The sequence below is a fragment of the Nerophis ophidion genome, linkage group LG26 (assembly GCF_033978795.1).
Source record: "Nerophis ophidion isolate RoL-2023_Sa linkage group LG26, RoL_Noph_v1.0, whole genome shotgun sequence".
NCBI lineage: Eukaryota > Metazoa > Chordata > Actinopteri > Syngnathiformes > Syngnathidae > Nerophis > Nerophis ophidion.
Window position 1 is genome coordinate 12,728,329 of NC_084636.1, and position 25,444 is coordinate 12,753,772.

A 25,444-nucleotide genomic window follows, 5' to 3' on the forward strand; every position below is an offset into this window, starting at 1 on the left:
TTTTCAAATCCGTCTTTTTTGAAAATTTCATAGAGATTTACTTTGTAAGTTTGGAAATATGCAATAATTTGGTGAAAAACAAAGCGGTTGACTCTGGTGGGGAAAAAAAACTGGCAATAATTCAGGGTCCACGGCACAAATTTAATACAACATAATTTAGCAAACCTTTCAGCCTCATGACCACCATAAATTTTACTCCAAAAATTTTGCTTAAAAGACCAGTGCATCACTGGGTACGGTGAGAAAGGTTAAAGGCCTACTGAAATGAGATTTTCTTATTCAAACGGGGATAGCAGGTCCATTCCATACTTGATAATTTCTCGATATTGCCATATTTTTGCTGAAAGGGTTTAGGAGAGAACATAGACGATAAAGTTCGCAACTTTTGGTGCTGATAAAAAAGCCTTGCCTGTACCGGAAGTAGCAGACGATATGCGCGTGATGTCACAGGTTGTGAAGCTCCTCACATCTGAACATTGTTTACAATCATGGCCAACAGCAGCGAGAGCGATTCGGACCGAGAAAGCGTCGATTTCCCCATAAATTTGAGCGAGGATGAAAGATTCGTGGATGAAGAAAGTTAGAGTGAAAGACTAGAAAAAAAAAGACTATACAGTGGGAGCGATTCAGATGTTATCAGACAAATTTACTAGGATAATTCTGGAAAATCCTTTATCTGCTTATTGTATTTCTAGTGTTTTAGTGAGATTATATGGTCCTACCTGTACAACCTGAAAGTCAGCCCCGCCCATTTCTTCAGCACCAGTCGACAAGTGGTGGCGATGCACATCTCCGTCTTTCGCAAGGGACCCTCTTCGAAACACGATCTTTTGAAATGATCGCTGCATAATACACTGTATTTTGTGTGTGGTCCAATCCAACCGTGTTCGCTTGCCCGCTCTGTTCCATAGTAAAGCGTCACCGTCATCTTTTGGGAACGTAAACAATGAAACACCGGCTCTGTTTCCCACCTAAAGCTTTCTTCTTTGATGTCTCCATTGTCATTGAACAAATTGCAAAAGATTTAGCAACACGGATGTCCAGAATACTGTGGAAGTTTGCGATGAAAACTGACGACTTATAGCTGGGAAAGATGCTGGAACGAAATGTCCTCTACAATGCGTGACTTCACACGCAAGCGACATCATACCGAGACGTCTCAGCAGGATTTTGCGGCGCGAAATTTAAAATTGCAATTTAGTAAACTAACCCGGCCGTATTGGCATGTGTTGCAATGTTAAGATTTCATCATTGATATATAAACTAATAGACTGCGTGGTCGGTTGTTGTGGGTTTCAGTAGGCCTTTAAGGGAAATTTGTATACCGGTATTTTCAATGGTGACAGAGCAGGAAGGGTCTAGGAATAAATTTGCGGTAAAAATTCATATGAAGCGCCCTGTCATTAATTAATTGACATTTGACTTGGAGCTTTTCACACAAAGATGGGGGGGGGCCTTACTAAGTGTGTGGTCTGCGTAAAGGGAGGGGCACGCCTTCAACGTATTGACAGGCAGAACAATTAAAAGCTCTTCTATTAGATGGCAGAAGGTACAAAATTAACCTTTGTATCCACCTGTTGCCATTCATACAACAGAATGAGTCAAGGCACGTGATTGAGATTTGTATGAGATTTTTTCAATGTTTGGTAACATTAATATTGGTCCTTAAACCAACAAAGCTAATCGTGGCCTAAGACTTTTTGCACAGTACTACAAATAAATTGTGTTGGCAAATTTAGTCTTCACTGCATTTTCTTATCCGTAACATTGATTGTGAAATTGAAACCTTTTGTCCATGTGAGGCCCATCATAGACATAAGATAGAATCTGCTTTAAAAAACTACAGTTTGTCAAATGTTTTTTACAGATTGGCATGCCTTCTGCTCTCCCGGGCGCACATGGAATGGAACACAAGATAATTGACCTGCAGAAAGTCATCAAGAGAGTAAGAATGACAGCAGTTTAGTGTGATGTTTCTCAACAATGCCACTTTTCCTAATACGTAAAATTGATTTCACTTTGTGTGTGTAAATATGTGTTTGTGCTCCCTTCTCGTACAGTCAGATAAACTCCATATATCCTCTTGAGACCCAGCGTCCCCTGTTGTGAATATTTGTGTTTGGCAAAATAAGGCCAAGTTTTTACAAAAGGTGTAACTTTGACAAAAGACAGAGACCAAAAACAATTGTTCACTGCAGATGATGTTGGCTCTTCGAAAAGTATGATGCAAATTCCATCCATCCATTTTCTACCGCTTATTCCCTTTCGGGGTAGCGGGGGGCGCTGGCGCCTATATCAGCTACAATCGGGCGGAAGGCGGGGTACACCCTGGACAAGTCGCCACCTCATCGCAGGGCCAACACAGATAGACAGAGAACATTCACACTCACATTCACACACTAGGGCCAATTTTAGTGTTGCCAATCAACCTATCAAAATTAACTATGGAAAACATTGAAAGCTGCATCCAGGCCACGGGTAGGGAACCTGTAGCTCTATAGATGTCTGCACCTCTCCCGTCCAAAGGCAAAACCTAGTTACTCACGTCTAGCTGATTTTGAGGGGAAAAAAAGGAAAACCAATCCATCTTGATGCTGTCTTACAAAGATCTACAAAGTCATCAAATGTATAGATGTTTTCTTGAGCTTTCATTTTCTTGCCGATTGAGCCATGGATTGAATCTGCTCTAATGAACGTGTGCCCTTTCTCCAGATATTTTATCACAATCTCGGGTGGGCCCCATTCTGCGTTTGCACATTGGGCAAGAGCAGTGTACAGCGTCCAGTTTTTATTTTGACCTCCACAGTTATCTGCCCGAAAGAGTATGCAAGGGGAAGAATCAAAAACAATACATTTAATGAAGGTGCTTGCAACGTCTTGGGCCAATCTTCCAAATATCCCCTCGTGCCATAATATCACATAATCAGGTTGACCGTCGGCCCCCATTCGTGCAAATGTCTCAGTAAAGACAATAAGGCGACTGACAAAGAAGCTTCGATTGGTCCCTTGAGATACTAGGTTTTTCTGTTGTATCCATGCGGTTATGTGGTAGTTGCTAGGTCCTGCCATGCGCGTAACAGCTTACTTATGGAACAAATTACAATATCGCATACACTAATGTAAAGCATATCACCTAGGAACTCCAAAATTATTATCAGCTCAGTTTTGACCAAAATTGAGTTACTGGGTTTTGCCTTTGGACGGGAGACCTGGCTCTCAGATAAATCTTAACTGACATTGCTTAACACGATAATTAATAATTCTGCTGGAAATCACAGTGTTAAAAATAACATTCAAAATATAAAACATAATCATACATTTTAATCCACTTAGCAGTTTTCTACCGTACATATTCAAGGCTGGGGGTTGCTCAAGCATCTCAGCTGTTCTTCGAGGTACAGGAGGGTCGCATTACTGGTAAGAAGTATCTTATTTATTATTGGTTAGCTTCAGAATAACAATGTTATTAAAAATAATAAGAGCCTTATTATAGTAAAAAAATGTTGGCCTTATTTAAAAATGCACGCATTTAGTTGTACTCAGTGTTAAAAAATATTATATGGCTCTCAAGGAAATACATTTTAAAATATTTGGCCTCTTGGCTCTCTCAGCCAAAAAGGTTCCCGACCCCTGATCTAGGCTTTCTGGGAGGATTACTTGTGTATTTAAACACCTAATGGGTCGCAGCGCCGTTGCTTGGGGTGTGCTTTACTGTAGAGTCAGACTCAGTTGCCATCTTCACCCAAGAGTTGACTCATGTTCACAACAAGAACGGTTGTTTGTCTTCTGATGTGTGTGTGTGTGTGTGTGTCTCTGGTCCCCTCCCTCAGAGTTTACAGCCCAAAGTTCTTACATGAGTTGATCAATGTGATCCTACGTGGATTTCTTGTTTAGCCATTGCCTTGCGTTGTGTGTTTGGGCCAAAAGCTGGAGAAGGAAAACCTGGAGCTGTGTTCTCACCTTTACGAACTAAAAGACAGCAAGGAGAATGTGGGGCAGCAGATGGATGTTCAGCGTGCTCCGCTGGTCCAGGATGCGGATGCGTCTGAAGCACATCGGTGGACAACAGAAGCATCCCGCCTTTGGTATTGATAGGAGACACACAAATCAAATTAAGTTTTAAGATGGGATCCATGTTTCTTTTGTTTGTCATTTTGTCTAAAGGCTACAACAGGGGCAGATTCAGTCCTCACTTTTGGACCTCCAGGAAATGCTTTCTATAAAGACGGACGAGTTGCGTGCTGCTCATGCACAAATGGAAACACTAGAGGACATAATCGGTAAAGACTAGACTTTCTCAAGCCAGTTGATTGTTATATTTGTGCTTGATTTTTGCTGTGTGTCTATTTATGCCAGAGGCACAGAATCAGAAGGTTTACCTGTACAAGCAGGAAGCAGAAGTTATTCACATCTCTTTCTCTGCACTCTGCATGAAGAAAGACGCTCTGCAGGAGGAGGTGGCGCAGAAGACCAAAAGGCTGGCTATTCTCCAAGAGGAGCTCGCCATGAAGGTTGTCCACATTGATGTGCTGTACTGTAGTTTTTCATCTGAGCGCTTTGACACAAATCATTTTTGTCAGGAAAAGATCCTACAAGTTTCTCACTTCCACAATAATGACGAAGACCTCTGCAGTGAGTATCTTTTAAAGACAGAAGCAGCCCAATGAAGCCTCATTAGGTTGTCTGCGTAAACCTGATGTTTTGTCAGTCAGCTGCAGGGAGAACTAAAGAGCCGTGAAAGGGAGTTCACCACTCGTAGGATGTTGGCGGACTACCAGGAGGCGTTGGCACAACTCAGAAGTGATAATGAGCTGATACTTCGAGATAACAGGAGGCTGGAAGATGACGTGACCACAATGACTATGGAGAAGCAAGTAAATAATGTTTGCAATGCTGCAGGGATGTACTTTCCACATTCAACACAGAGGTCTGTTGTGTTTAAACTCACCTGTCTAGGCTGCACTCGTGGACATGGAAGGGGCTTTACATGAAAGGAACGAGCTGAAACACAGAGTCAATTCCTACGTGATTACAGTGTCCAAGATTGAGAACCTCTTGAAGTCAAAGGCAAGAGAAGACTGCTACATACAAGATCTTTTTTTAATATTTTTTTTGCTTTTGAAAAATCCATCCATTTACTTCCGCTTATCTGAGGTCGGGTTGTGGGGGCAGCAGCCTAAGCAGGAAAGCCCAGACTTTCCTCTCCATAGCCACTTTGTCCAGCTCTTCCAAGGGGACCCCGAGGCAGTCCCAGGCCAGCCGGGAGACATAGTCTTCCCAAAGTGTCCTGGGTCTTCCCCGTGGCCTCCTACCGGTCAGACGTGCCCTAAAAACCTCCCTACGGAGGCGTTCGGGTGGCATCCTGACCAGATACCCGAACCACCTTATCGGGCTCCTCTCAATGTGGAGGAGCAGCGGCTTTACTTTGAGCTTCTCCCGGATGACAGAGCTTCTCGCCCTATTGCTAAGGGAGAGACTCGCCACCCGGCAAAAGAAACTCATTTCGGCTGCTTGTACCCGTGATCTTGTCCTTTCGGTCATAACCCAAAGCTCATGACCATAGGTGAGGATAGGAACGTAGATCGACCGGTAAATTGAGAGCTTTGCCTTCCGGCTCAGCTCCTTCTTCACCACAACTGATCGATTCTGTGTCCGCATTACTTAATACGCCGCACCGATCCGCCTGTCGATCTCACGATACACTCTTCCCTCACTCGTGAACAAGACTCCCAGGTACTTTAACTCCTCCACTTGGGGCAGGGTCTCCTCCCCAATCCAGAGATGGCACTCCACCCTTTTCCGGGCGAGAACCATGGACTCTGACTTGGAGGTGCTGATTCTCATCCCGGTCGCTTAACACTCGGCTGTGAACCGATCCAGTGAGAGCTGAAGATCCTGGCCAGATGACTTCATCTGGCCAGACCCCAAGGTATATCTTGAAAATTATACTCTTGAATTTCAGGAGCAGGAGAATTTCGAGCTGTTGCAGCAGCTTCACATGGCCAACTCTGACATGCAAGAAAGGGGGCAGAGGCTGATGCAGGGAGACGTCCTCATCAACTCTATCCGACGGGAGCTCCTTTCTGCCGAAACGGACCGAAGGCACCTCCACGAAGCCGTCAGCCACAAGGAGCGAGAGATCCAGCAGGTAAGGGTTAAGTAGTCGTTCAGGTAGTTGCGTTCCTACAATTCAACATCTCAAAAAAAAAAAAAAGAGTAGGAAGAAGCAAACCTTAGTTATTGTCTATTACGGATGTTTCCTTCACATCACAACTTTAACATGTTGACATTCAATACTTTTCACATTCACCACGTGATGTACATCAGGGGTTCTTAACCTTTTTGATCTTGAGCCCACTCAAATATTAACACTGAATTATTCATCTTACTCTTGATTTTAATTTGTATTCAATTCGAGATGTCCGATAATATTGGACTGCCGATATTATCGGCCGATTAATGCTTTAAAATGTAATATCGGAAATTATCGGTATTGGTTTCAAAAAGTAAAATTTATGACTATTTAAAATGCCACTTTGTACACGGACGTAGGGAGAAGTACAGAGCGCCAATAAACCTTAAAGGCACTGCCTTTGCGTGCCGGCCCAGTCACATAATATCTTTTCACACACACAAGGGATTAAATGGCATACATGGTCAACAGCCATACAGGTAGGGCAGTGACGTGTTGTCAAGGGAGGCAAGTTACAAATACCCAGAATCCCATGTATCCCTACTCTTCCGGGCTACATTATACACACCCGATAGCACCAAATCCCCCCAGCCCCTACATGCGTTGGTTGAGATGGGCGGGGATGGAGGGGGCGGTGTTTGGTGCTAGCGGGGGTGTATAATGTAGCCCGGAGGAGTAGGGATGCATGGGATTCTGGGTATTTGTTCTTTTGTGTTTATGTTGTGTTACAGTGCCGATGTTCTCCCGAAATGTGTTTGTCATTCTTGTTTGGTGTGGGTTCACAGTGTGGCGCATATTAGTAAGAGTGTTAAAGTTGTTTATATTACAACCCTCAGTGTAACCTGTATAGCTGTTGACTAAGTATGCGTTGCAGTAGCTTTCCTGTGTTATCAGAGGCTGAATATAAAATGTGATCAGTCGGCACGCAGATCGAGTGGTGTAAAAGCGGGCGCAACGACATGTTTTGGAGGAGTTTAAAGGCATTGCAATCACTGCATACTCTCAATATTGAAGTCCAGGTGAAAATTGGAGAATGTTATCCCCAGGTGATTTTTGAGAAAGAGGTGCATAAATCCGGAAACCTCCCGGAATAATCGTTGGGGTCGGCAATTTAGCAACTGAGCCACATCAGAGTGATCAAAGAGCCGCATGCGGCTCCGGAGCTGCCGGTTGCCGACCCCGTGTGTGTGTGTGTGTGTGTGTGTGTGTGTGTGTGTGTGTGTGTGTGTGTGTGTGTGTGTGTGTGTGTGTATATATATATATATATATATATATATATATACATATATATATATATATACATATATATATATTTATTTTCCGAGCGCAATGATGTCACATTATCAATTGGAAAATGCATTTTTAAACAATATGATTTGCCTGGGGTGGCTAGGAGACACCAAGAGTAATAAGCAGTATAAAATGGATTATAAAGGACATGTTTTAAAAAAATGTAAAATTCAAATTCAAATATTTTAACTTGGGACTTCCCGCGGGCCGAATTTTGGACGCTGGCGGGCCGGATCCGGCCCGTGGGCCGTAGTTTGGTGACCCCTGGTTTAGATGCTCATTGATGTCCATATTCGATGCAGTATATGCAGGACATAAAGGCTTACGAGATGCAGTTGTCCACGTTAATCCGAGGAACATCCCTACTGGAGGAGGAGCTACGAACCGTTCAGGAGGAGAAAGCCGTCCTTCTCGCCGACCTGGCCTCTGTCAGGGAGCTGTGTGTCAGACTAGACGCAGACAATGAAGTTGCAACCCGCCAGCTTTTATACAAGAGCATGGAGCTAGAGAGGGTGAGGTTTACGTTCAGTTCTTTTCGGGAAATGCTCTCATTTCTGCCTTTTTCACGTGTCCTACAGGCAACAACGAGACAGGACGATGCTTGGACAGAAGTGGCGCTGTTGAAAGAACACCTGGCGAGCGAAAAGTTGACCATCCATAACCTCGAGAGGGCGCTGGCCAACAGTCGGCAAGAGATGTTCCAAGCCCACCAGGCAGCCAGGGAAAAAGAATCCGAGCTGAAGGTCCTACGTGAGAGGCTCATGCAGGCTGAAAACAAGATGTAAGGCACTCTTTGCAACTTTGGAACATGTCAAGGAAGCTGATTTAACAAAAGGTTACATACCATATTTTTCAGACTATAAGTCACAGTTTTTTTTCATAGTTTGGCCGGTGGTGCGACTTATACTCAGGAGCGACTTATGTGTGAAATTATTAACACATTACCGTAAAATATCAAAATATATTATTTACCGTATTTTTCAGACTATAAGTCGCAGTTTTGTAGTTTGCGACTTATACTCAGAAGCGACTTATGTGTGAAATTATTAACACATTACCGTAAAATATCAAAATATATTATTTAGCTCATTAACGTAAGAGACTAGACCAGTGGTTCTTAACCTGGGTTCGATCGAACCCTAGGGGTTCGGCAAAGGTCAAAACACACCCGAATCATCGTGTAAATACAAACTTCTCCCTATCGGTGTATTACGGATATGGCAACAGCTGACTAATTTGCAGGTGGGTAATATGTTGTGAGTTTATGCACTGTCTTGGTTTTGTTGTTTGAAGAAGGTGATGTTCATTCACGGTTCATTTTGTGCACCAGTAAAAAAACATAGTAACACTTTAGTATGGGGAACATATTCACCATTAATTAGTTGCTTATTAACATGCAAATTAGTAACATATTGGCTCTTAAATAGTCATTATTAAGTACTTATTCGGCATGGCCTTATTATAACCCCAACCCCGACCCTAACCAAGAAACTCTAAATTAAGTCTTTATTACTTAGAATATGTTCCCATAGTGTCCAAATAACTCTAAATTAAGTCTTTGTTACTTAGAATATGTTCCCCATACTAAAGTGTTACCAAAAACCTATAACTTTGTCTTGTATTTGAAACAAATAAAAAATAAATGTTATTTTTTGGTGAACGCGCATATGAAACTGGTGGGTTTCGGTACCTCCAACAAGGTTAAGAACCACTGGACTAGACGTATAAGATTTCATGGAATTTAGCAATTAGGAGTGACAGATTGTTTGGTAAACTTATAGCATGTTCTTTATGTTATAGTTATGTGAATGACTCCTACCATAATATGTTAACCTAACATACCAGGCACCTTCTCAGGTGGTTATTTATGCATCATATAACGTACATTTATTCAGCCTGTTCACTATTCTTTATTTATTTTAAATTGCCTTTCAAATGTCAATTCTTGGTGTTGGGTTTTATCAAATAAATTTCCCCCAAAAATGCGACTTATACTCCGGAAAATACGGTAAATGTTATATCTAAACAATTAATACATTTGGAAGTGAAGGAAAAGTGCTCTTAGGCCTTCTTCACACTTCAGGTCAATTCAGATTTGTTTGCCTTAATGCGACTTATATCAGATATTTCCATGTCAGTGTGAACTCTGCAATTTCAATATTTTCAAATCCGATCCACGTCGCTTTTGTATGTGGATAGAAATCGGATTTATATGCGATGCGTCCGTGCTCAGGTCACCTTCATCCGACCAGAACAATGAAATAGGTGTCATAAACAGTACAGGCCAAACGTTTGGACACACCTTCTCAGTTTAATGCGTTTTCTTTATTTTCATGACTATTTACCTTGTAGAGATTGTCACTGAAGGCATCAAAACCATGACACCCGTGAAGTGAAAACCATTCCACCTCTTGAAGCTCATCGAGAGAATGCCAAGAGTGTGCAAAGGAGTAATCAGAGCAAAGGGTGGCTATTTTGAAGAAACTGAAATAAAAAAAATGTTTTCAGTTATTTTGCCTTTTTTTGTTAAAAAAGGCCTACTGAAACCCACTACTACCGACCACATAGTCTGATAGTTTATATATCAATGATGAATTCTTAACATTGCAACACATGACAATACAGCCTTTTTAGTTTACTAAATTGCAATTTTAATTTTCCCGCCAAGTGCCCTGTTGAAAACGTCGCGGTATGATGACGCGCGCGCTTGACGTCAACGGTTGTAGCAGACATTTTTTTCAAGCCCGATCCCACCGGACACTGGCGGTCACCACACCCGTGGCCACACCCCTCCGACTTTTAGGTACCATATAATCTCACTAAAACACTAGTAACACAATAGGCAGATATTTTCCAGAATTATCCTAGTAAATGTGCCTAATAACATCTGAATCGCTCTCTGCCCTCGCCTTTTTTTTTTTTTTCCTAGTCCTTCACTCTCACTTTCCTCATCCACGAATGTTTCATCCTCGCTCAAATTAATGGGGAAATTGTCGCTTTCTTGGTCCGAATCGCTCTAGCTGCTGGTGGCTATAATCGTTGAGGATGTGAGGAGCTCTACAACCAGTGATGTCACGTGCACATCGTCTGCTACTTCGGGTACAGGCAAGGCTTTTTTATTAGCGACCAAAAGTTGCGACCTTTATCGTCGATGTTCTCTACTAAATCCTTTCAGCAAAAATATGGCAATATCGCGAAATGATCAAGTATGACATAGAATGGACCTGCTATCCCCGTTTAAATAAGAAAATCTCATTTCAGTAGGCCTTTAAGTATTTAACTCCACGTGTTCATTCGTAGTTTTGATGCCTTCAGTGACAATCTACAATGTAAATACTCATGAAAATAAGGAAAACACGTTGAATGAGAAGGTGTATCCAAACTTTTTGCCTGTACTGTATATTTGGCAAAATAGACAGTTTGAATATAATTGATAACGTAGTAAAAAACTGGTGAAAATAATGTTTTAGTAACACACGTGAATGTTCCACAACTCCTGTCCTCAAATGCAAGCCCACAGACGCTCTTCAAGCAGACATCGAAGCAAAATATCCCATAAAACTGCGAGAGTCCTTTTCCTTCTTAATCTTCTATGCTCTGTAATTTGGTTCAGAAAATGTTGACTTTGATTGCACAAAATCCTAGAAATTGCCACAAATACACATCTACTGAGACTAACTAGAGTAAAAGCCATGTTTACTTCCGTAAAACACTACGGTGCGTGCGATGTCATGACATTAAGTCCGCATGCGGGTCAGATTGCATTTACATCTTCTTCCGCTTATCCGAGGTTGGGTCGCGGGGGCAGCAGCCTAAGCAGGGAAGCCCAGACTTCCCTCTCCCCAACCACGTAGTCCAAAAACATTTTTTTATTTCTGATGTAAAAACACACTAAGAATATTAGATTTAGCACACTATTTTGTGTGTCTGTAGCTTTAATGCTTATAAGCTGCGTTTGTCCACATTTTTCTTGACAGCGTGGCATTTTATCAACGTTTTACATAAAACTAGTCCAACGCAATAAATGTCATATATCGCGTACAACAGCGTAATGGTGAGGAGTGGGACAGGGGGTGACAGACTAGCAATGCTCTATGTGACCTACAATGCTAACATTGCAGTCAAATTTGAACTGCAACATCATACTAGCTTAGCCTATTAACTGAAGAAAGACAAATAAAACTTAAAACTTGCATCAAATAATGTCACAATTGTCAATTAGTATAAATCAACAGAACACAAGTTATTTATTTACATGTTTAAACCTGTGACATTATCTGATCAGAAGGCCTTCTAAAAGGGTCAATATTAAAAAATATGTATTTTATATTTTTGTTCATAACTGCAAATTTAGAAATTTGAGCAAAAAAAAAAAAAACAAAAATATATATATATATATATATATATATATATATATATATATATATATATATATGTATGAATCCATTTTTTTTTTACGCCCTTCAAAAACGTGCACTTTTTTCATTTTGCCTATTGTTCACAATCATTATGAAAGAAATGACTATTTGTTTTAATGCGTTCTAAATATTAAATAAATTCGATCAAAAGCCGTTAAATTCTGTCTATATGTCAGGGTTTGGTTGGGGCTTACTGCGCGTTTCGTTCTCCCCGTATGCAAAACGGACAATTCCGGACGAAAGTTTGAAGGTAAGATTTGATTTATTCTTAATAAATCATTCAAACCACCAAATTACAGGCAAAACAACAAAAAAGCAAGCGTGCCTCATACAACGGGAAGCTAAGACGTAGCATAGGCTATGAGACAAGCAAAACTTAGCACTGGAATCATGAACTAACAAATCGTACGTGACAGTAGCGGGAAGCAAACAAAGAAGCCAGGGAGAGTGATCAGCAAAGGCAGGCTTAAATAGTGTCTCTTGATTACAAACAGGTGAGTGTCTCGAACAATAGAGGCAGGTGAAAATCACAAGTATCCAATTGGTGACTAAACTCAGGAGGTGCACAAACAGGAACTAAAGGAGTCCAAAACAAACAGAATCACAGATCATGACACTATAGAGCCCCTGAAAATGTTTTTATGATTTAAAATATACTTACAGGGAGCAGGGAAGCGAGGAAACAGCAGACCACTCGATAGTGTGAACACAGGGACACACGGAAGTGATCACGTCGCCGCTATAAAACGTTTGTCTGCGTTAGAGCTTATAATAACAATATTACTACTACTTGGTAAATATTCAAGTCATGAAATGTAAATGGAGTATTGTTGGCCCTTTTTGGATGGTTAGTTATCGGATATTATGGCCAGAATAGCGGAGCTTCGATTGGCTCCGCTGTAAGTGGACTTTTGTTTTTTTATTTAATATTCAGAACGCATTTTAAAAAGAATCAATCAAAAGCCGTTCAATTCTGTCTATAGTGCCCCTGAAAATGTTTTTTTTGATTTAGAATAAATATACTTGAAGGGAGCAGGGAAGCGAGGAATCAGCAGATCGCTCGATATAAACACAGGGAAGTGATCACGTCGCCGCTATAAATAGTTTGCGTTACACATTATAATAACAATATTACTACTACTTGGTAAATATTCAAGTCACGAAATGTAAATGGAGTATTGTTGGCGCTTTTTGGATGGTTAGTTATCGGATATTATGGCCAGAATAGCAGAGCTTCAATTGGCTCTGCTGTAAGTGGACTTTTATTTGTGTTTATATTAATATTCAGAACGTATTCAAACTAAAAAAATCCATAATCATTGTGAATGATAGGCAAAATTCAAAAACAGTTCAGTTCCCCTTTAAGGGCTTTTATGTTTTGTTGGGCTTTGAAGTGTTTAAATAGAATGTCCCCAGGGGTTAAGACAGTAGACTTCGCAAAGTGTAATACATAAAAAATGACCACATTATCACGATAATTTGCTTTAGGTAATTTGTAGCTCCACTGATTGCAGATCTTTTTCTTTTCAGAAATTCCTAAATTGGAATAGATTTACTGTAAAAACTGGACAAAAACATGACTAAAATAAAAGTTGAGATTGAAGAAAAGTGAAAGCGTGCATGTTAGTAGGTATTTAATTGTGTTCTTTCACTTTGTTGTCACAGAGGCGAGTATGTGCGGGAGATTTCCAATCTTCGCAGCAAAGTTACTCAGCTGCAAACAAAGATCGAGGCTCTGAACTCTCAAATAAGCGGTGAACGACACAGGCGGTAAGCCATGTTTTTTGTTGTTTACACTACCGCCAAGTTTTGTTATAGTTTAACGTGGTATGACATCTTTGTCTTTCTTGATGACAGCGAGGAGATGCCCTTGCAAGAGTTGTCATTCAGGCCCCCGAGAACCTCATCGCCAGTGGACCCCTTGAACACTCCTCACCCGACGTTCCCCGACACCTCCTCCATTAAGAAATCCGATTGACGTTGACACACAGACCTTCCTGCGTTATCTACCGTCAATATTGCTGCTGTAGCTCCTAAGCTAGATCATTCAGTTATACGGTTAACTGCTTATTTACTCATAATGGGGCAGATTTTTTTTTGTTACCTCCTGTAATGAGAGGACTTTTACAATCACCAACGTAAAATATGTTTTAGTAATAGAATACCGTTTTTCAAGCTTCGAGGAAGCCGACATTTAACAAAACAAGAAATTAGCTAAGGTTATACATAGGGGTGTAACGGTACACAAACATTTCGGTTCGGTACGTACCTCGGTTTTGAGGTCACGGTTCGGTTCATTTTCGGTACAGTAAGAAAACAACAAAATATACATTTTTTGGGTTATTTACCAAATTTGTAAACATTGACTTTATCCTTTTAACATTGTGAACACTATAATAATCCTGTCCACGTTAATCCACATTAAACTGCCTCAAATTGTTGCTCAGATTAATTAAAATGACAAAACTTTTCTTCTACATATAAAAAGTGCAACATAAAGGCCTACTGAAATGAGATTTTCTTATTTAAACGGGGATAGCAGGTCCATTCTATGTGTCATACTTGATCATTTCGCGATTGCCATATTTTTGCTGAAAGGATTTAGTAGAGAACGTCGACGATAAAGTTTGCAACTTTTGGTCGCTAATAAAAAAGCCTTGTCTGTACCGGAAGTAGCAGACGATGTGCACGTGGCGTCACGGGTTGTGGAGCTCCTCACGTCCTCACATTGTTTATAATGTGAGCCTCCAGCAGCAAGAGGTATTCGGACCGAGAAAGCGACAATTTCCCTATTAATTTGAGCAAGGATGAAAGATTCTTGGATGAGGAAATTTAGAGTGAAGGACTAGAAAAACAAAAAGAAAGGCGATGGCAGTAGGAGTGATTCTGATGTTTTTAGACACATTTACTAGGATAATTCTGGGAAATCCCTTATCTGCCTATTGTGTTGCTAGTGTTTTAGTGAGTTAAGTAGTACCTGAAAGTCGGAGGGGTGTGGCCACGGGTGTGTTGACGCCAGAGTCTCTGAGGGAAGTCACGAAGCTGCAGCAGGGCAGAAGCTCCGCTGATCTCCGCTAAGAGGCGACTTATTACCACAATTTTCTCACCGAAAACTGCCGGTTGACATGTAGTCAGGATCCATGTTCGCTTGACTGCTCTGATCCATAGTAAAGATTCAGCTCTGGGAATTTTAAACAAGGAAACACTGTGTGTTTGTGTGGCTAAAGCTTCCCACCTCCATCTTTCTACTTTGACTTCTCCATTATTAATTGAACAAATTGTAAAAGATTTCAGCAACACAGATGTCCAAAATACTCTGTAATTCCGCGATGGAAAGAGATGACTTTTAGCCGTAGGTGGTGCTGGGCTCATATGTTCCCTCCAACCAATAACGTCTCAAACACGTGTCATCATTCCACGACGTTTACAACAGAAAACTCCGCGGGAAATTTTCAATTGTAATTTAGTAAACTAAAAAGACTGTATTGGCATGTGTTGCAATGTTAAGATTTAGTCATTGCTATATAAACTTATCAGACTGCGTGGTCGGTAGTAGTGGGTTTCAGTAGGCCTTTAAATAGTTTCAAGTCAACTCATCATGCTTAATTTATCACAGAATTTGGGAAGCCTGTAGTTGATTTTTATTATGTAAATGTAATATTTTTGTCAACATGTGATAGCAGGGACCCTGCCATTCCAAGCAATTCTGTCCGTAAAACACACACACACACCACCGCAAATGAGCTAACGTTATGCTAAAAGCTAATTAGCCTTCACCTCAAGCCAGAACTGCGAGCTAGCTGAGCTGCAGTTTAAGTTTCTAGAAGGTCAACGGGCGCATAGTGATGTTAGTGGTAGTTGACTTGGAGGTGTTTATTATCATTTGGGGAGAGTACGCTGCCTTATGCTCACCTGCTAAACACCTATCTGCTCGACGCTGAAGCATTTACTACATGCGCTCTGAATACGCACTGCTGATTGGCTGTTACCGCTATATATGTAACCAATCAGATGGTAGTGTGGGTGGGACAATGCTGGGTGCCGAGACAGAGGCGGAAAAGAAGCAAAGCAGCTTGTTAAGACTTTAGCTTAGAAACTCTTTCGGTACACCCCCGTACCGAAACGGTTCAATACAAATACACGTACCGTTACACCCCTATAACTTAAGTTAACAATACTTCATGTATTCGGATCTAATCGGTACGCAGCGACAGTAATCCCTTGTTTATTGCTGTTACTTGGTTCTGGACATGACCGGAAAAAAGTACTTTCTGCTAAGTAGGAATCAATATTTTCATAGCTAGAACATTAAAGCATTTTGCTGCATTCTAAATACATTTTTCAATATTGAGAGAGCCCTCTATAAAATGAAATAACACCCTTTTGTTGGGCTGTGAGCACCTCCTAGAGCAGGGGTGTCAACCTCGTTTTCATTGAGGGCCACGTTGCAGTTTTGGCTGCCCTTAGAGGGCTGGCTGCTTGTAACATAAATAAAAGCCAAAAAAAAACAGCTCATTTTTTACCTATTCTGCCTTATTGCACCAAGAAAAATTACTAGTTTGTGAGCCCGTTCGTAAACAATGGCAATAAAAACTATTCTGATTCTATCCATCCATTTCTACCGCTTGTCCCTTTTGGGGTCGCTGGAGTCTATCTCAGCTGCATTCTGGCGGAAGGCGGCGTACACCCTGGACAAGTCGCCATCTCATCGCATGGCCAACACAGATAGACAACATCAACATTAACACTCACATTCACACACTAAGAAATTACTGTAAAAACACACCAAAAAAAATTGTTATATACTGTTCTTCTTAAATGCAGTTAAGTACTGTACATTTTGTTGCATTTTACAAAAAATATCGACCAGCAGTAAGCTACTGCACAACATACAGTATAATTCAGTATTTTTCAGACTTGTTTCTTGGGTCCGCCCACAATTCGTCCAACCGAGCTTCATTTCGCACGATCTGCTGCTCTCACGCATAACACGTACCCAGGTGGAAGAAAAAGTAGTTCCCACTATAAACGTGTCATTTATACAAGATTTCAATAGTACTTCCCATTGTGTTGCTGTTAATATTTTACCTCAAAACATGTACTATCAAAGTATCGACATTTTGATTTGAAAATCAATTATAGTGTGGCACTCCTTTTATCGATATCCAAGTATGATTGCGCACATCATAACTCTGAAGTTGCCAAGTACCGATGGATGGACGAGCGATAACCTGCCGCCACCTCCAGCTATAAAATCACCTGGCCGCCGCAGCTAAATCCATCCTATTGGTGGGATATTACGGACATTTGACCCCTCAGGCGATACTGCATCAAAAACCGACGACAGTGTGTAAAGGATATCACCACATGGGCTCAGGAACACTTCATAAAACCACTGTCAGTAACTACAGTTGGTCGCTACAGCTGTAAGTGCAAGTTAAAGCTCTACTATGCAAAGCAAAAGCCATTTATCAACAACACGCAAGAATGCCGCAGGCTTCTCTGGGCCCGAGCTCACCTAAGATGAATTTAATAGTCCGGCCCAAGTGCACAGATTTTCCTCTATGTGGCCCCCCGAGCGAAAATGACTTTGGCACCCCTGTGCTAGCTGGTTAGCGATGTGTAGCTCAGCTGCCTTAAAAGTGACGTTATCCTTCTTGCAGCCCCCTTAAAGGGGCCTGTATTGTTTTGTTTTGTTTACATGTTGTTGTTTATGTCGTTACTGTGGCTACCACTGCAGGAGAAATGCCCTTCTGTCTTCTACATCTCGATAAGACAGTACGAAGATTTATTATTAAAGTTTTGGGTTTTTTCTACACTCAATTTGTCACAAATTATTTTTCGTTGAAATTTTGCAAACTGGATCTTTTTTTTTTTTTGCAGCAAATAACGCTGAACAGTTCGTTGAATAACACAATTGTGAGCCAAAATGTGTGTATTTAAAAATCCAGTTTGTTTTGAAATTTAGTTTGAAAGAATGAAGATAACCAGAAGTGGGTCCTGAGTTTTGAAGCAACAAATAATGACGGGGGAGAAGACGCTGCCGAAGGTGAGCCACGTAAATAAGACCGCCCACAAAACGGCGGATCCGGAAGAGACTGTCAGAAAGCGGCTTAAAGATGATCTGTAAGACATCTATACAACATTTTGACCAAAGAACCATTACATGTTATGTGGTGTTTTACATAAGTAAATGGGTTGTACTTGTATAGCGCTTTTCTACCTTCAAGGTACTCAAAGCGCTTTGACACTACTTCCACATTTACCCATTCACACACTGATGGAGGGAGCTGCCATGCAAGGCGCCAACCAACACCCATCAGGAGCAAGGGTGAAGTGTCTTGCTCAGGACACAACGGACATGACAAGGTTGGTACTAGGTGGGATTTGAACCAGGGACCCTCGGGTTGCGCACGGCCACTCTCTCACTGCGCCACGATATGAAAAAAGATTGAAAATAGACCATTAATCGCAGGGCGCCTTATAATCCGGTGCGCTCTATGGTTCGGAAAATATGGTACTTATGTGTATACATTACAAATTAAGATGCATTAAAAATAAAAATAAAACATGTCTTGCATTGGCATTGTGAATGATGGGCAAAATTTGCAAACAATAGCTCAGTTGGTAGAGTGGCCTTTCTGGCAACTTGAGGGTTCCAGGTTCGATCCCCACTTCCGCCATCATAGTCACTGCAATTGTGCTGACAGTCGTGATATCACCTTGTCTCTGCTCTGTCTGCGTCATGGCGGGTGTTCGACCTTGGCAGTCAGCAGGCCGTTTCTGGACACGGACCCTGATACCAGACTGGCTTGCAATCTTTTGGATTGCCGGCTTTGCACAGACAAAGAAAAATACCACTTCAGCACAATTGATACTAACTATAGCAACGACCCTTAAGCCTAAGTGATATTTTATTATTCTATCCATGAAATAATTCATAAATTGTGAAATAATTGATTCAGTCATTTTATAATTAATTGACGAAATTAATAGTTAATTAAATTTTTAAATATTTAATTAAACATGAACTAAATTATTAAATGATTATATGTACATTAACATCCATCCATCCATTTTCCACCGCTTATTCCCTTTTGAGGTCACGGGGGGCGCTGGCGCCTATCTCAGCTACAATCGGACGGAAGGCAGGGTACACCCTGGACAAGTCGCCACTAAATTGATAAATGTATGTCTGACTGTCTTAAGCCGTCGTCGTGAGGGTTGAATGGACCACCTAGGAAAGACATGCTTTCGAGCAGGTATGACTCTTATTTTTTCAAATAATGCAGACTTTTGCGCCGTCGTCACTCGCACTGTTCGCTCCTCCGTGTCTCGCTTGCCGGTCCGGTCTTTTAGCCGCCGTCGTCGTCGTCCCGTTCTCTGACTTGCTCTCGGTTGCTCTTCGATCGCTCTTTCCGGCTCTCCAACTCGTCCCGGAAGTTCTCCTTCTTCTCCCCTTTTATACAGCAGGAGGAGATGAGTTAATCGTGTGCCGGTGTGTGTGCCACACACCTGATTTAGATTGTGGCGGCGTCGTTCCCAGCAAGCCCCGCTTCACCACTCCGCCGCATCCTCCGCCTCCTTGCCGCCATCCTGGGCAGGGCTGAAGCGTGCCCTGCCCCGCCGTCAGCGCTTTGGCTCTGTCCCTACACAGTATGTATCAGGGTTGTACGGTTTACCGGTACTAGTATAGTACCGCGATACTAATGAATCATATTCGGTACTAAACCCCCTTTAAAAAGTACCGGTCCTCTCCGATCCCCCACAAACGCCATTGGTGGATCTACACCTAACATCCACTGTAATGATACCAAGTACAGGAGTGTGTATATTGTCGATACTTTTATGGTTACGTCGATATTTTTTAGCATCACAAAATGTTCTTGAGTTTTTTCAAATGTATATTATGTTCATATATGTAGGGGCGGTATAACTCTGTTGGTAGAGTGGCCGTGTCAGCAACTTGAGGGTTCCAGGTTCGATCCCTGCTTCCGCCATCCTAGTCACTGGTGTTGTGTCCTTGGGCAAGACACTTTACCCACCTGCTCCCACTGCCACCCACACTGGTTTAAATGTAACTTTAGATATTGGGTTTTACTATGTAAAGCGCTCACTAGAGAAAAGTGCTATATAAATATAATTCATTTCACAGTTCCACCTTCAACCCATGTCCCCAGTAAAGCAGCGGGCAGCTTTGCAGTGCCAAGGGAGCGATCAAGGATGCCGATGAGAGGCAAAATGAATTTGCGTCCTGAGCCTGGATTACTTGACTGATTTTTTTGCTGACTTTCCATCGGTCTCTGCACATGTGAAAGCCTCCTGCCGTCTCGCGGCCTGTTCTGCGGCTTCACCTGATTCGCCGATCAGATGGCCGGCGTGAGAAACCAGCAGGAGGCTCCAGGGCTCGGGCCGCTAAGTGCTCGCCGTGAGGGGCTGCAGCCTGCCTGCTGCCGTAGAGTGTCTGTACGTCCTGTCTGGTTTTACGCATGAGTGTGTGAGCAGGCTCTCGGCGCTGCGTCACGGGCATTGTATCAAGGGAGAGACCCTGAACCAGAGAGATGGAGCATGCTGCATGGAAACTCGGGTGGCACTCGAGTGTCACTCGCACGCAAGGGTGAGCATAGGGCTGACGGTGCTGATGCCGCCGTCAGCTCAGCAGTGCGTCCTGTCTTTTAAGAATGTACCGAACAGTTGATTTGGCCACATATGTTTTTGCTATCTCTCTGATCGCTTTGTTTTGATTTTTCACTGATGGTGATAGCTCTTTGAACTTCATATTGAGAGATGACTTTCCCGCACATCTCTGCCTTTTATCTGCTCTTTGTAAATGAAATAAATGGGAAAAAAACAGTCAAGTATGATGAGGTAGAACAAAATACTATCAACCAGAATGGGGCTTGAACCCAGTAACTTTCATTCCTAGTCAGCAATCTTAACCCCTGGTCTATCCTGGGTCTTGTGATGATTAAATTGTGTTTCATACACAAATGTAATCAAGGACTATTGGCTTTGTAAAGTATGATAGAAGTAGAACAAATAACTGTCCAAATCTAGTCTTATCGACACCCAGGATAGCTCAATGGTTAAGACTTCTACCTCTCATGCAGTACTACTGTGTTCAAGTCCACAACTTTGAACATCTGGTTTACGGTTTTGCCTCGATCATAGTTCACTGATTACATTTCTATATGAGCGAAAACCATACTTGAGTGGGACCCAGGATAGCTCATTGGTCAAGACTGCATTCTCTCATGCTGTACTACTGGGTTCAAATCCATAACTTGGAAGTTCTTGCTTTTAATTCAACAGTCTTAACCACTGGGCTATCGTTAGTCTTGTGAAGATCAAATTTTGGTCCATACTCAAATGTAATCAGGACTCCTGGCTCAGTAAAGTATAATTAGGTGGAACCAAATACTGTCAACTAGAGCTTGGATTAAACACAGTATGAGCTCTCCTGGGTACAATTAAAATAAAATAGGTTAATTGTAATTGGATAAAAAAAAGTTTATTAAATATATTTTTTTAACATTATATGGGTGAAGTGACACAGTCACAATATATGTCACTTTGAAGCCTCCAGACAGTTTTGTAAACTACATGTCAACCCAAGGATAGCTCAATGGTTAAGACTGCTGCCTCTCACACAGTACTACTGGGTTCAGATCCACAATTTGGACCATCTTGTTTTTTGTTTATCCTCGATCATAGCTCATTGATTACATTTGTTTATGAGCGAAAACCTGGCTTGACTGGGACACAGAATAGCTCAATGGTTAAGACTGCTGCATCTCACACAGTGCTACTGAGTTCAAATCCACGATGTGAAACATCATGTTTTTTGTTTAGCCTCGATCATAGTTCACTGATTACATTTGTATATGAGCGAAAACCATACCTGAATGGGACCCAGGATAGCTCAATGGTCAACACTGTGGGCTCATAATACAGGTGTACTGAGTTCAAATCCCGTACTTGGAATCAGTAATTTGGCTGTATGGCGTCAAAACGACATACATTATGGGGTGCTTCTTACATAGAGTAATGTTATGTGCTGGTTGTTTGAGTAACATATAATGGAAAAATTAAGACAACACTAAAGATAATAATCAAAAGTAAAATGACAAATAGTCAATGATGACACCTCAAGGGTTACCTGTGAGTGTGTGTGTGTGTGCGCAAAAGAGTGTGTGCGAGTGAGTGTTAATTCCTGAGGTGGATGGGAATAGGACTATAAAGTTAAAAATAAAGAGTGTTGACTAATGACCTCTCCTGGGTAAAATTAAAATAAATTAGGTTAATTGTAATTGGATTAAAAAAAATAGTTGATTATTTTAACATTACAAGGGTGAAATGACACAGTCACAATATTTATCAAATTGAAGCTTCCAGCCAGTTTTGGCAAATTAGATGTCATCCCAGCCTGGATTTGAACCCAGCAACCTTCAACCTGAGTCAACAGTCTTAACCATTAGGCTATCCTGGGTCTTATGGAGAAAGTTTTTATTTTCATACACAAATGTAACCGAGGACTCCTGTCTCAGTAAAGTATGAGGTAGAACAAAATTCCTTTACCAGGTGGGGTTTGAACCACGTACTTTTAATTCCAAGTCAGCAGCCTTAACCCCTGGTCTATCCTGGGTCTTGTGAAGTAGTGATTGTGTTCCATAAGTTAATTATTATTTGCAAAAAAAAAATAAAAGTTTATGAGTTTGAGCATCAAATATCTTCTCTTTGAAGTGCATTCAACTGAATATGGGTTGAAAAGGATTTGCAAATCATTGTATTCCGTTTATATTTACATCTAACAATTTCCCAACTCATATGGAAACGGAGTTTGTACTTGATACGCTTTAAAATAATTGGTTAATAAAAGCATAAACTTGCAAGGCCATTTCTCCAGTCATTTTTATGCCAACAGATTGCAGCGGTTTTGATTTTGAAAAATTAAAAGTTCATCTCATTAACTTCTAGTGGCTGTAAAGCTCAAGTCTATAGTGCTTACAATTATTTTACTGCAATTAACTGTCCATGGATATTACAGTAGATACACTAAAATAACAGTGTAATGCCGCTAAACAGATGAGAGTATTATGCTGTGAAATGTATATTTGATACAGCACAGTACTGTGATACCTTTTACTGTAATAAACTGTATATGTGTGCTGCAGAAAAACAGTTTTATACTTGAACCATTATCTGCCAGTAGGTTACTGTAATTAAATGGCAAAATGTCTTAGTGTAGGGCCAGACTGTGAAGCATAAATAAAATACTATATAAGGATTAGCTGCATGATATTGTCACAGGATTATTTATGCATTTGATTAGTAAATGTATATTTTACATACATTGTAAGAAAAAAAATAATCTGTGGAGTTTACGGTAAAAAAAAATGGCAGAATTTTACCATAAGATTTACAATAAAATGGTCACTTTTTTGTGTTTATGGTTGCACAATTTGATGGATAACTTTCTTTGGAACCATAAGGCCAAGTAGATATTTATGTATGTTTTTACCCAAAAAATGTTAAGACTGTAGGATAATATATCTGTTGCATTATAAGATAAAGTTTAAAAGATATATAACTGATTGCAGTACCTGTCTTTTTTTTTTCTGTCAAAATAGAAAAAGAAGGATAAAGTACTTCATTAATGCATATTATTTCCAAGCTTTCACGGGCCATTCAAAATGTGACGAGCCAGCTGTGGCCCCCGGGCCTTGAGTTTGAAACCTGTAGGGCCACCAAAAAGGATCTGTTTCTCAGCTTTGGTCCGAATGGGCCGCAAGCGGTATGCCGTTGTAATACACGTTTCCACCACTTGCGGCAGTAAAGAGCTAAAGTCATTTGATTGGTTGATTGAAATTTTTATTAGTAGATTGCACAATTGACCACTTAATGGTAACACCCGAATAAGTTTTTCAACTTGTTTAAGTCGGGGTCCACATTAATCAATACATGATACAAATTAAAGATGCGCGGTTTGCGGTCTCATCCGCGGAGTCCGCGGATGAGACCGCGGGTCGGGCGGGTGACATGACGAAAAAATAGATTTTAATTCGATTCAGGCGGGTGGCGGTTGAATCATCCGGAAATATTTGATAAACATGGTTCTGGGATCGGTATCCTTTGTCATTCAAAGAGCCATTTAAGATCCGTGTCACAAAGCGAAGAAGACAATAGGAGACGTTAATATTCTGTAGAATGACTGCCGGCAGTCACCCAGTTAAAAAGTATTAGTGCGTGCTATGAAGCCATTGACTTTATCGCCTTCTACAGCATGTATGATCTGATTGTCAGTCCAGCAACATGTTGTGTGTGGCTTCCACAGTAACATGCACACAACTGCAAGGCATACTGGGTGACAGAGTACACTAATGGTTGTGATATAAACAATTTTAACACTCTTATTAATATGCGCTACGCTGTGAAGCCACACCAAACAAGATTGACAAACACATTTCGAGAGAACATCCTCCCAGTAACACAACAGAAACGCAACACAACAAATACCCATAATCCTTTGTATCCATGATACTTCCTGACTATTTTTTACACCCCACTAGCAGGGTGTATAAAACTGATCCGGAGGGTGGGAGGTTCGGGGGGTTAGGTTTGGTTGAAATCAGAACTTCAGTCATCGACAATTGCATCGTCGGAGAAATCAGAAGTGTCACCATGACGTCCCCCGGCCCCAACACCCCATGGTGGCGACTTGTCCAGGGTGTACCCCCCCCCCCTAACGCCCGAATGCAGCTGAGATAGGGTCCAGCTACCCCGAATGGGATAAGCAGTAGAAAATGGGATGGATGGATGGACTTTCATCTTATATGGACATTGTTAACATATTATCAACCTTTCTGTTTGGTCCTTTTGTGCCAGCTGTTTAATGGCAAATGTTTTTGAAGAAACTGCGAATTTTCTATTTTGCACATTTTACATTGATGAGGATTTATTTTATTTACGTATAACATTTCCAGCAAGCGTTCTTTTTCACACTGCTTTCTTTCTTTCTTGTAAGTGTTCCTTTTTTGATCCAGCACCCATCCCAATTGTTTTTTTTCCCACCGGTTTTGCACATTTTGAAAAAATAAATATATGGTTGAATAATACAATTTTCTTGTGATTATGGTATGAATAGGACTTACAGTAAGTGCAACGGTGGTCTGGTGAAGGTGTAAAGGTCGTTTTTCTAAGCATTTTGGCATTTTTTAAGCATTTTTTCAGTCCCAGACTGAGATAGGGGACGCCAAAAATTTTCTGGGAGATGTCCCTTATTTTAAAGTCTGGGTTTTGGCAACTCTTATGTACATCTAGCACAAAGATGAGGCAATTCCTGAAGGAATTGTGTGTGAAGTTGAACTGAAAATCCTGGAAATTTTTTTATAATTATTGAAGTAGAGCACTCAATTCCGGAACAGGCTGAATATTTTGAAGTTGGAACAGTTTGAATCGGATGAAAAATGTGGGAATTGTGGAACTTATGAGAATGTTTAAATAAAAATTTTGAAAATTCGGGAATTTTTTTTTTTTTAATTAA

At 41.1% G+C, this 25,444-nt stretch overlaps 1 protein-coding gene across 1 annotated transcript in view; it reads left to right on the forward strand.

The window, feature by feature from the left end:
- Window positions 1–17,646, forward strand: part of LOC133543296 (golgin subfamily B member 1-like) — a 44,304-nt gene extending 26,658 nt beyond the window's left edge. The window contains exons 49-59 of the mRNA XM_061887781.1: window positions 1,868–1,945; window positions 3,928–4,085; window positions 4,165–4,280; window positions 4,357–4,511; window positions 4,713–4,874; window positions 4,957–5,067; window positions 5,963–6,148; window positions 7,786–7,995; window positions 8,062–8,264; window positions 13,567–13,671; window positions 13,759–17,646. Of these exons, the coding sequence (XP_061743765.1) occupies window positions 1,868–1,945; window positions 3,928–4,085; window positions 4,165–4,280; window positions 4,357–4,511; window positions 4,713–4,874; window positions 4,957–5,067; window positions 5,963–6,148; window positions 7,786–7,995; window positions 8,062–8,264; window positions 13,567–13,671; window positions 13,759–13,879 (1,605 nt within the window). The 3' untranslated portion in view covers window positions 13,880–17,646. The remainder of the gene's footprint in view (window positions 1–1,867; window positions 1,946–3,927; window positions 4,086–4,164; window positions 4,281–4,356; window positions 4,512–4,712; window positions 4,875–4,956; window positions 5,068–5,962; window positions 6,149–7,785; window positions 7,996–8,061; window positions 8,265–13,566; window positions 13,672–13,758) is intronic.
- The last annotated feature ends 7,798 nt before the right edge of the window (window positions 17,647–25,444 follow it).